A 12,047-nucleotide genomic window follows, 5' to 3' on the forward strand; every position below is an offset into this window, starting at 1 on the left:
TAAAAGCAATGAGACTGGTTGGGATTACCTAGGAACTGATAGAGAAGAAAAGAGGTACAAGAATGGAGTTCTGGGACTCATCAATAATTAGAAGTCAGGAAAGACAAAAAAAAAAAAAGATTAAGTAAAAGAAACTATGGAGTGGCCAGTGAAAGTGAAGGAAAACCAGGAATGGGTGATATTGCAGAAGCCAAGTGAAGAAAGTAGTTCAGGAAAGGTGAAGTGGTCTGTTCAAATGCCACTGAGGTACAGCAAAGTGGGGACTGAGAACCTGGCAATGTGGCAGTCAGTGGAAACCTTGATATGAGTAGTATCAGCTGAGTAACAGGAATGAAAAGTCGAATGAGGAAAGGATATGCTTTCAAGGAGCTTTCCTCTAAAAGAAACACAAAAAATGGAGTAATAGCAGGATGGAGATATGAATGAAGGAAAGGCGAAAGAAATTTCTTTTATCATAGAACCTAAGACGGCATGTTTGTGTGGTGATGGGAATTATCTTACATAAAAGGTAAAAAGCGATTATTGAAGAGTAAAGGGGGATAACTGTAAGTGCTAAGTCCATTAAGTACACAGAAGTAGATGGGATTCTGTACACGAATGGAAGGATGGGCCTTTTTTCATTGTAATAGGAGGAAAGGCAGAGTGTGAGGTTATAACTGGAGATAGAGTGATAGATTTGTTGGTAGGAAAATATGAAAATTCTCTTCTAGTTGCTTCTATGTTCTCAATAAGAAACAAGGTCACAGCTGAGAATGAAAAGAGCAGGGTGTTAGAAGGAGCAGAGAAGATACGGTAGAATGGCTTTGGAAAATGGAGAATATCCTAAGGAAATATAGGATGCTGGTAACACCAGGAACCCACATGAATTTAAAGTGATACCAGTCATCTGAAAAGCATTTAACAGTAATAAACATAATAAGTATTATGAAAATAATTATTGCTAAAATTCCATTGTTACCATGTACTGATTAATTACTATGTACCAGGCACTATACTAGGCTGGTTATAGGTTTTATATCATCATTATCTTCATTTTATAGATGAAGAAACTGAGGCCCAGTAAAGCAAATATATCCAAAATTACCATGGTAAATGCTTCTAGATTTTAATTTAGAACTTTTATTTAATATAGGTTTTAATTTTAATGTAGCGGGTTTTTTATTACCAAAAGCTTTCTTCCTATCAACTATGCCATATTGCCTATAGTAGATAGTATAAAAATCGTAACACTGACTTTGGTTAAGGTCTTCTAATCCCACAGAACCTTATATACAGCCATGTTTTCACAGACTGTTAGGTTAAGTTCTAACAAGGTAGAATAAATGTATACTTCATGAATTGTATTTCTGCTTACATTCTCATTACAAAAGCTAACTTTTTAGCAAAGAGGTTCTAGCTTAAGCATAAGTCATTTCCTCCTTGCCCTTAATAAAATGGAAATGTGATTAGATGTTCTAATACTGTCAATATGTCACAACTCTTCTATTTCACAGCAGGAAGGCAAGGTCAATTAAGACTTAGCTATCAACACCACTGACCAAAGGATAAGATTTTACTTAGGGGAAAAAAACAACAACATAAAGAATCAAAAAAGATAATTAATATGTTAATTATTTTATCAGTTACATCTTATAACCATAATAGTAAAAGAGATGAAAATATTATTTTAACAGCAGGTACCAGAGTTCCTCTTGAGAAGGTAACTGTATTTGCAGATACTATATCCTTTTTTTTTTTTTCCCAGATACTGTATCTTAACAGGTTGTTTTGGTTGGGGAAGATAAAGCCTCAAAGACATTAGTAAAGAGAAGAAATACCTAACTTCTCTCCTTAAGTAAGAAAAAAAAGACCAGAGAAGAGAGGGTATAGTGCTAGTACAAGGAAAGATGACAACATGGTGAAGGCCATAGTGATTAGTGACACGGAAAGGTGAGAAAGTGGTAAAGTAACTGAAGGCCTTTTAAAAAGAAAGATGGCGAGGTACTGGGTGGCTCAGTCAGTTAAGCATCTGACTCTTGATTTCAGCCCACGTCATGATCTCAGGGTCATGAGACTGAGCTCCACGTTGGACTCTGAACTCAGGGTGGAGTCTGCTTGTCCTTCTCCCTCTGCTCTTTACCGACTTGTGCATGCACATGCGTGCTCTCTCTCTCTCTCAAATAAATAAAATCTTTTTTAAAAAAAGATGGATAACATTCCATTTAAAATTATTTGCAGTATTCTAAATGCAAACCTTCCTACTTCTCCTAATCTTCAGAAAAGTACTGAACACATACAAATGCCTAATGTAAATGCTCAGGGGAGGGTAGAAATCAAAGGAGGAGGGCTAAGTTCTACATCTGGTACAGGATGGAGCAGACAAGAGAGAAGAGCTGTAAAAGGTGAGAAATGGGTTAATTTGGAATTAAACAGAAACTTTAAAACTAAAAGCCACTATAAGCTCTAAAAATTCTATAAAATCTTGGAAAAGCATTTTAGGTGTGAAATAAGGTCAGCTTGAGTCAATCATATATAAACCTCAAAAGTCAAGTTAATAAGTGAGATACAGGGACACGTGGTAGTACAGTAAGTGTAGCATCCGACTCTTGGTTTCAGCTCAGGTCCTGATCTCGAGGTCATGAAATCGAGCCCTACATCAAGCTCCATGCTCAGTGTAGAGTTTGTATAAGTTTCTCTCTCCCTCTGCCCCTCCCCACTGCATGTTCTCACTCTCTCTCAAATAAATAAATCTTTTTAAAAAATAAGTGGGATATAAATATTTTTCCAAAATATTATTTAAGGGGATCCCTGGATGGCTCAGCAGTTTAGCACCTGCCTTCAGCCCAGGGCGTGATCTTGGAGACCCGAGATCAAGTCCCACATCAGGCTCCCTGCATGGAGCCCGCTTCTCCCTCTGCCTGTGTCTCTGCCCCAATCTCTCTCTTTCTGTGTCTCTCATGAATAAATAAAATCTTTAAAAAAATTCTTTAAATTTCCCATTCCTATTATTTTGATGCTTATATACTTATACTACAGGAACACTTTAAAATATTTAAACAATTTTAAATATTTTTAATTATTTTTCAATTTTAAAAATCTAGAAAAAACAAAAAAAGGAGTGAAAATTTCCCATTATCCCACCATTGTGTATATCCATGTGTATGGCAAAATACTTCCTCTCTACACCTCCAATTCTACTTTCCCAGAGGTAATCACTGTTACATGAATCAGTTTCATCATATACTTCCATATTTTTTCTATAATTACATAGTATATACTTTTTTCTTTCTAGAAAGGAAGTTGTCTCAGACATACTGTGCTGCAACTTGTTTCATCAACTTAACAATTATGAACACTTACTATATTTCCAGGTAACAATATATCAAGCTACTTTATACTCTTAAATGGTTGCATAGTATTTAATTTTTTCATAATTTATCTAGGTTCCTCTTGTCAGGCATTTATGCTTTTTCCAAATTTTTGCTATCGTAAATGACACAATAGTGAATTCCGTAAGAGACATTCCTAAGAGTGGAATTCCTAAATTCCCACCTGGGCTGCCCCTCGTTATAGTTTTAATCTAACTTCCCTGATGATTAAATATGTTATATTTCTTCATGTGCTTATTGCCCACTTGTATATCTTTTGTGAAACGTCTTTCATATATTCCTCCCATTTTTTAATTACTTTATAAGAGTTCTTTTTACACTCTAAACATGTCCTTTGTTTTGACATATGTGTTATCAATCTTTTTTATTAGACTATGGCTTGCCTTTTCATTTTCTTAATGGTGTCTTTCAAAGAGCAAAAGTCTTATATTCTGATGAAATCCAATTTATCAATTTTTTCTTTATTAATCATGCTTTTTGTGTTCTAAGACATCTTTGTCCACTCCAAAATAGTAAAACTTTTTTTCTTATTTTTTTCAAGAAGTTTTTTTGGGATGCCTGGGTGGCTTAGCAGTTGAGTGCCTGCCTTTGGCCCAAGGCGTGATCCTGGAGTCCTGGGATTGAGTCTCACTTCGGGCTTCCTGCAGGGAGCCTGCTTCTCTCTTTGCCTGTGCCTCTGGCTCTCTCTTTCTCTCATGAATAAATAAATAAAATCTTAACAATAAAAAAAAGTTTTATATGTTTGGGTTTTATATTTAGGTCTATAATTCATTTTAAGTTAATTTTTATTTATGGAGGTATGGATCAATGCTAATTTTTGTTGTAAAGACTTTCTTTCTCCACTGTGTTGCCTTGGCATCATAGTTGAAAATCAGTTGACCTCATATGTACAGATCTATTTCTGGACTATTTTGTATCATTCATCTATACGTCTATCTTTTCACCAATGTCAAACTATTTTAATTATTGTAGCTTTATGGTAAGTCTTGAAATCAGATAAAATCTCTTCTAACCTTCTGTTTTTGAAAATTGCCTTGGTAACTCTGACTTTTGCATTTTCTTTTAAATCTTAGAATCCGCTTGTAATTTAAAAAAAAAAAAAGAGTCTACTAGAAGTCTGATTGAGATTGCACTGAGTTTATAGATCAATTTGGAAAAACTGTCACTCTAAAAAATTGGATCTTTTTATCTATGAATATGGCATATCTTTCCTTTTATGTCTTCTTTAATTTCTTTCAGCAAAATTTATAGTTATCAATGTAGAGGTCTTAGATATCTTTTGTTCAACTTATTCTTAGGTAACTTATGATTTTGGTCTTATTGTGTTTGTTTTTTTCTTAATTTCATTTTCCAATTGTGTGCTGCTAGTTTAGAAAAATACAATTGATTTTTGCATATATCAATCTTATGTCTACAACCTTGCTAAATTCATTTATTTGTTCCAGCAGTTGCTTTGTAGATTCCCTAGATCTTTTTACATAAGTTATCATATCATCTACAAATACTTTTACTTCTTCCTTTTCAATCTTTATGACTTTTATTTTTCTTGCTATTACAAAGCCCACCAGTATAATACTGAATACAAGTGGTAAAAGTGGGTATCCTTGCATTGTTCCCAGTCTCTGACACATATAGTCTTTCACCATTAAGTATGATCTTTGTTATATATATTTTAGAGGTGCTATTTATCAGTTTGAGAAATTTTCTACTATTCCTACTTTGTTTGGAGTTTTTACTATGAATAAGTGCTGAATTTTGTCAAGTGCCTTCTCTGTATCTATTTAAGTCATCATGAGGATTCTTAATTTTAAGGAAAGTCTTTGATAACCAATTCAACTTCCTTAATAGATGTAGGACTATTATTCATCTGGCTATTGTATGAATTTTAGTAAGTAGTATTTTTCAAAATATATGTTTATTCCATTTAAGTCGTGTTCATTGATGTAAGACTATTCCCCAGTATTGTTATCCTTTTAATATCCATAAATTCTGAGGTGGTAATCCCTTTTTCATTCTTGATAGTTATGATTTGGGTTCTCTTCTTTTCTTGATCAGTCTAGCTAGAGGTTTCTCAATTTTGTTGATCTTTTCAAAGAGCCAGTTTTATATTTGTTCATTTTCTCAACTGTTTTCTATTTAATTGATTTCTACTCTTATTTTTATCATTTCCTCCCTCATGTTTATTTTGGGTTTACTTTCCTCTTTTTTTTCTAGTTTCTTTTTTTTTTTTAAGATTTTATTTATTTGAGAGAGAGAACATGAGCATGGGAGAGGTAGACTCACTGCAGATCAGGAAGCTTGACGCAAGGACTAGATCCTTAGGACCCTAGGACCACAACCTGGGCTGAAGGCAGACACTTAACCAAGCCACCAGGCGCTCCTTTTTCTAGTTTCCTATAGTGAAACTTCAGGTCACTGATTTTAGGTCTTAGTTCTTTTATAATACTAGCATTTAAAGCTATACATTTTGGGGCACCTGGGTGGATCAGTCAGTTAAGCATCTGGCTCTTTGTTTTGGCTCAGGTCATGATCTCATGGGTTATGATCTCATAGGTCGTGATACTGAGGCCCCACATCTGGCTCCATGCTCAGTAGGGAGTCTGCTTGAAGATTCTCTCCTTCTGCCCCTACCCCCACTCATATACATGTGTGCTCTGTCTTTCTAAAATAAATGAATCTTTAAAAAATAAAAATATGGATGCCTGGGTGGCTTAGTTAAGTGTCTGCCTTTAGCTCAGGTCATAATCCTGGAGCCTAAGATCAGTCCTGCATCAGGCTCCCTGCTCAGCAGGAAGTCTGCTTGTCCCTTGCCCATGCCTGTGCTCTCTCTCAAATTAATAAGATCTTTTAAAAATAATAATAATAAATAAAGTTACACATTTCATGCTAACATTGTTTTAGATGCATCTCACAAACTAACGTATTTTCATTGTCACTCAGTTCCAAATATTTTCTAATTTTTCTTGAGATTTTGTCTTTGAGTTACAAATTATTTAGAAGTATGTCTGTCACTATATTTCCAGATGTTAGAGGTTTTTCTAGCTACTTTATTGCCACTATAAATCTTTTTTTCAATATTTATTTATTCATCTTAGAGCGAGGAAGAGAGCATGAGCAAGAAAGGGAGAGGAGAGACAGAATCTCAAACAGACTCCATGCTAAGTACAGAACCCAACACAGGGCTCAATCTCATGACCCAAAGATCACAACCTGAGCTAAAACCAAGAATCAGATGTTTAACTGACTATGTCACCCAGGCATTCAATTGTTACTGATTGCTAATTTAATTGTTGTATTCAGAGAATACACTTTGTATAATTTTAATGCTTATGAATTTATTGATACTCGTTTTATGGCCCAGTATATGACCTATCTTGGTGAATGTACTACATGCACTTGAAAATAATGCATATTCTCAAATTGTTGGATACAATGTTCTATAAATGCCAATTAGATCAAGGTGGCTGATTATGTTGCTCAGATCTTCTATGTCTTTACTAATATTTTGTGTAGTTACTCTATCAATTACTTAGATAGTATGTTAAAATATTCTACTATAGGGAAACCTGGGTGGCTCAGTTGGTTGAGCTTGGTTTTCGCTCAGGTCACAATCTCATGGGTCATCAGACCAGGCTCCACACTCAGTGGGGAGTCTGCTTGAAGATTCTCTCCTTGTGCTCACTTTGGCAGCACATACACTAAAACTGGAAGATTATCTGCTTTTGCCTCTCCCCCCAAATACACAAGATCCAAAATAAATAAATCTTTTAAAAAATATCCTACTATATTGAGGAATTGTCTGTTTCTCCTTTTGTCAATTCTTGCTTCATATATTTTGAAGCTTTTATTACACAAAAACACATCTATAATAGATACGCTTCCGTCATGAACTGTTCATCATTATGATACAGACCCTCTTAATAATACTGTCTTAAAATCTGTTTTATCTATTTAAAAACAACCATACCAGCCTTCTCATACTTCCTGTTTGCATGTTGTATCTTTTTCCACCCATTTACTTTCAACCTACATAGCCAGCCTATTATAGGAGTTTGCTTTTTCATCCATTCTAGCAATTTCTGCCTTTGAATTAAAGTTTTAAGACCATTTACATATAATCATTGTACTGGCTGAATCTGGATCCACCATTTTTTGTTTTCTCTTTGTGTTCTTTATTTTCCTATCTTTCTTCCTCCTTTCCTGCCTTCTTTTGGATTATTTCTATTGTGTTGGTGATTTCCCTAGAAACTACAGTATGTACTCTTGATTCATCAAAGCCCATATTAATCAATACCTTTACCATAGTTTCCTTCTACCCAAAGAACACCCTGTGCAATTTCCTTTAGTGCTGACCTGCTGTGGCACATCTCTCAATTTTGTGTTTATCTAAAAGTGTTTTCATCACCTTGCCTTCATTCTTTTTTTTTTTTAAGATTTTATTTATTTATTCATAGAGACACAGCTAGAGAGAGAGAGGCAGAGACACAGGCAGAGGGAGAAGCAGGCACCATGCAGGGAGCTGATGTGGGACTCGATCCCGGGTCTCCAGGATCACACCCTGGGCTGCAGGCGGCGCTAAACCACTGCGCCACTGGGGCTGCCCATCATTCTTGAAGGATCTTCTTGCTAGGTAGACACTTCTAGGATTGCAGTTTTCTTTCAATATATTAAAAATGTGGGATCCCTGGGTGGTGCAGCGGGTTGGCGCCTGCCTTTGGACCAGGTTGGCGCCTGCCTTTGTGATCCTGGAGACCCGGGATCGAATCCCACGTCGGGCTCCCGGTGTATGGAGCCTGCTTCTTCCTCTGCCTATGTCTCTGCCTCTCTCTCTCTGTGACTATCATAAATAAATAAAAATGTAAAAAAAAGAAGTTTAAAAAAAAATACATTAAAAATGTGATTCTACCCTTTTCTTGTTTCCATTGTTACTGTTCAGAAAAAAAAGCTGTTAGTTTAATTCAGGTGGTGGTAAACTGACCTCTGGGTTAAATTGGGCCCAGCACCTATTTTTTTTTTCCTAGCACCTATTTTTGTAAATAGAGCTTTACTGGAATATCACCACAACCATTCACCTATGTATTCTCTGTTCTACTATAGGGACAACTGTGCATCCAACTCTTGGTTTTGGCTCAGATCACAATCTCATGGGTCATCAGACCAGGCTCCACAACCCAGGCTGGTTTTGTGCGACAAGGCCAGAATTGAGAGGTTAAACAGATCATATGGTACTAGCATACACACAAATAGACCAATGGTCTAGAACAGGGAGACCAGAAGCAAATGCTCACTTATATGGTCCAGATGATCTTCCACTAAGATGCTAACGCCACTCAATGGGGAAAAGACAATCTCTTCAACAAATGGTACTAGGAAAACTGTATATCCACATGCAAAAAAATGAAGTTGGACCCTATCTTACATCATATACAAAAATTAACTCAAAAGGGACTAATGGCCTAGATGTAAGACCTAAACTATAAAACTCCTAGAAGAAAACATAGAGAAAAACTTTGTGACATTGGACTTGGCAATGATTTCTTGGAGAGTACACCAAAAGCACAGGCAACAAAAGCAAAACAAAACAAAACAAAAAAACCTGAAATAACAAAAAACAAAACTACCCAATAAACAAATAAATACATACATAAATAAATAAATAAATAAATAAGAAAGACTACGTGAAACTTAAAAGTTTTGTGTATCCAATAATACAATCAACAGAATAACTGTGAGTAGGATACTAAGTACGTTAATTAACGTGTGACCTTATATTTGTGAACAACTTACTTATCCTCTCCCAGCCTAAGTTTCCCAATCTTTAAAGTGATGACAATACCACTTTCCTTGTTTATGGCATAAAAATGGGTATGCATTAAGTATTTAGTTACTGTCCTTTTATAAACCACCTTCAAATTCTATGCCATTGTTTTAAACATTTTCAGTGGTGAGAAATCTTAATCTTTCATCATGATTGGACCATCTATTCAACTAAAAGTGACAGTACAAGATAAGTTTAATAAATGAGTGAGCAAGATAGTTCATCTAAAAGGTGTTTTGCAGCAAGAATCCTATGAGTCTAAGCAAGATCTTGATATCACTATTAGTTTACTTTTTGGAGAAATTCTCACAGAATTTCTCAATATTTTTCCATTTTTTATAATCTAAAATGATTGTCTGACCTGATTAATTCTATCTGGATTGCATGCTTCTGACACATATATAATTTGAGATTATTAAAGTTGGCCACTGTAGACTTTGATGACTTGTTTTTGGATCACATAAAGAAACATGTTTTATTAGATGTTACTATTTTCTTTGAAAATGGTTTTGTCCAATTGCCTTAGAAACAGTAGTACAGGGGCACTTGGGTAGTTCAGTCACCCAAGTGACTGAGTTAAGCATCTGACTCTTGCTTTCAGCTCAGGTCATGGTCTCAGGATCATGAGACTGAAGCCCTGAGCAGGGTTCATGCTGAGTATAGAGCTTACTTAAGATTCTCTCCCTCTGGCATAGTCTATTAAATGTCCGACTCCTGGATTTGGCTCAGGTCGTGATCTAGCGGTGGTGAGGTAGAGCCCCGCATTGGGTTCTGCTTTCAGCATGGAGTCTGTTTAAGATTCTTTCTCCCTCTGGCCCTCCTGCTCATGTGCATGTGCTCTCTCTCTCTCTCTCTCAAATAAATAAATCTTTTAAAAAAATGTTTTTCTTCCTTTGTCCCTCTCCTCTCCATTTGAGTACACTCCCTCTACTGCCTAAAAAAATTAAAATAAATGAATGAATGAAACAGTAGAACCAACTCTATGTGCTTAAAGCAATCATTAATTCTGGGTTCCCACAAACCACAAGAAAAATGATCCCACTGATACAAAGTCACACTTTATACTATCTTTATAATGTGCTTAGGATAATGTGATTAATGACCATCTAATTCTTTTCTGCCACAATTTAAGCACATTCTCTCTTGCCCTACAGTCTGTTAATAAGAGAACAGGTACATCAATAATTACAAAGTCTTTGGCATCTGAAGCACTTATTAAATCACCCTTAATCCTTGCCTTCTCCAAGTTAAACAACCCAAATTCCTTTGCGTTTACTTAATATGTTTTGTCTCTTTGAAAACTCAAATTTTTACGTGTAATGTTAGGAAAATAACTTTCATATACCTTATAAAGACAACGAAGAAAACATATAGAATTAAAATTACAGTTATGTAAAAAAGCAATGTGATAAGTATAGTACAATTGTGAATAAAAAATGAAGACTCAGAAAAAAACTGTCATTCATTTATTAATTCTACACCATGGTTCTAATTCTAGTATTCTAGAGCACAATAATCCTTACCAGGGGACTTTCCTTGCTGTGAGTTGCTTCTTCGCTCTCTGTATCTGGCTGGAGTGGATAAACCTGCTTCTTTACTAGGCTTGCTAGCAGGCCCCATTTCTGAAATAAGGAATCCCATCTGTTCTGAAGGCAAGATATTCTCAGGTGGATTGGTCTGGCATTTTATACTGGCATCCACCTAAAATATTAAACCCATTCATTATTCTGAATTTACCCCAATATCTACTAAAAGTTATATTTTATCAGAGGAGATCTAGTACAGAAACATGATCCAACAAATATACCTGTAAAAGGCTTTTCATTCTTATGAGTGATACTACCTTTGATTTTGTTGAACTAATCTGAATATTCAGTAGTAAAATATATATTTCCCCATGCATAAACCATTAAAATGTATATGGAGTTAAACATTTACTTATGACCAGAGGAAGATTAACCATGAAGCTTATTATTATTTTTTGTAACATGCACACACACAATTGGTTAAGAACACTATCTTTTTCCACTCTGGTATCCCTTCCATCAGATTTCCAACTTGTTGGTAATATTGAAGTGGTCATTGGCATAATCCTGTTGGGTGAGGTCAGTGGAGCTCAGGACACTTAATTTTACTCATTTTGTATTCTTTGTCTTAAAGAGGCCTTCAAAATTATAGAAGCTTCAGCCTCTATAAAATCTAGGTCTGTTCTGCTTATGAGATAGGAGTTTCTTTCTTGGAGTTCCTAAGTTTTCTTTGGAATGCAAATCCCTTCATCAAGGTGACCAACTTCTGAAACACTCTTATTTCTTTGAATTCATTTTAAATAAAACTATATAATGAAATAAAGCTAAAAGTTAAAAACATGGTTTTAAAAAGCTCTGATGTTGGGACGCCTGGGTGGCTCAGCGGTTTAGTGCCTGCCTTCAGCCCAGGGCGTGATCCTGGGGTCCTGGGATCAAGTCCCGCATTGGGCTCCTTGCATGGAGCCTGCTTCTTCCTCTGCCTGTATCTCTGCCTTTCTCTCTCCTTGTCTCATGAATAAATAAATAAAATCTTAATAAAATAAAATAAAATAAAATAAAAAGCTCTGATGTTCAGGGGCACCTAGGGGGCTCAGTAGATTAAGCATCTGCCTTCAGCTCAGGTCATGATCCCAGGGTCCTGGGATTAAGCCCCACATTGGGCTCCCTGCTCAGTTTCTCCCTCTAAGTCCCTCCACAGCCCCCACCTCCACTCCTGCTCGCTCTTGCTCACTCTTTCCAACAAATAAAATCTTTTTAAAAGACTTAAAAAATAAAAGCTCTGATGTTCAAATATATTTTTTAAAGATCTTGAAAGTAATTATGTGAATGCAATTT

General features: G+C 35.6%; 1 protein-coding gene across 1 annotated transcript in view; it reads right to left on the bottom strand.

The window, feature by feature from the left end:
- The window catches only part of HSF5 (heat shock transcription factor 5), a 43,620-nt gene that overhangs the window by 10,539 nt on the left and 21,034 nt on the right, over positions 1–12,047 (bottom strand). Inside the window, exon 5 of the mRNA XM_038547892.1 lies at positions 10,710–10,887. Coding sequence (XP_038403820.1) covers positions 10,710–10,887 — 178 coding nt within the window. The remainder of the gene's footprint in view (positions 1–10,709; positions 10,888–12,047) is intronic.

This window comes from Canis lupus, chromosome 9 (genome assembly GCF_011100685.1).
Source record: "Canis lupus familiaris isolate Mischka breed German Shepherd chromosome 9, alternate assembly UU_Cfam_GSD_1.0, whole genome shotgun sequence".
Classification (NCBI taxonomy): Eukaryota; Metazoa; Chordata; class Mammalia; order Carnivora; family Canidae; genus Canis; species Canis lupus.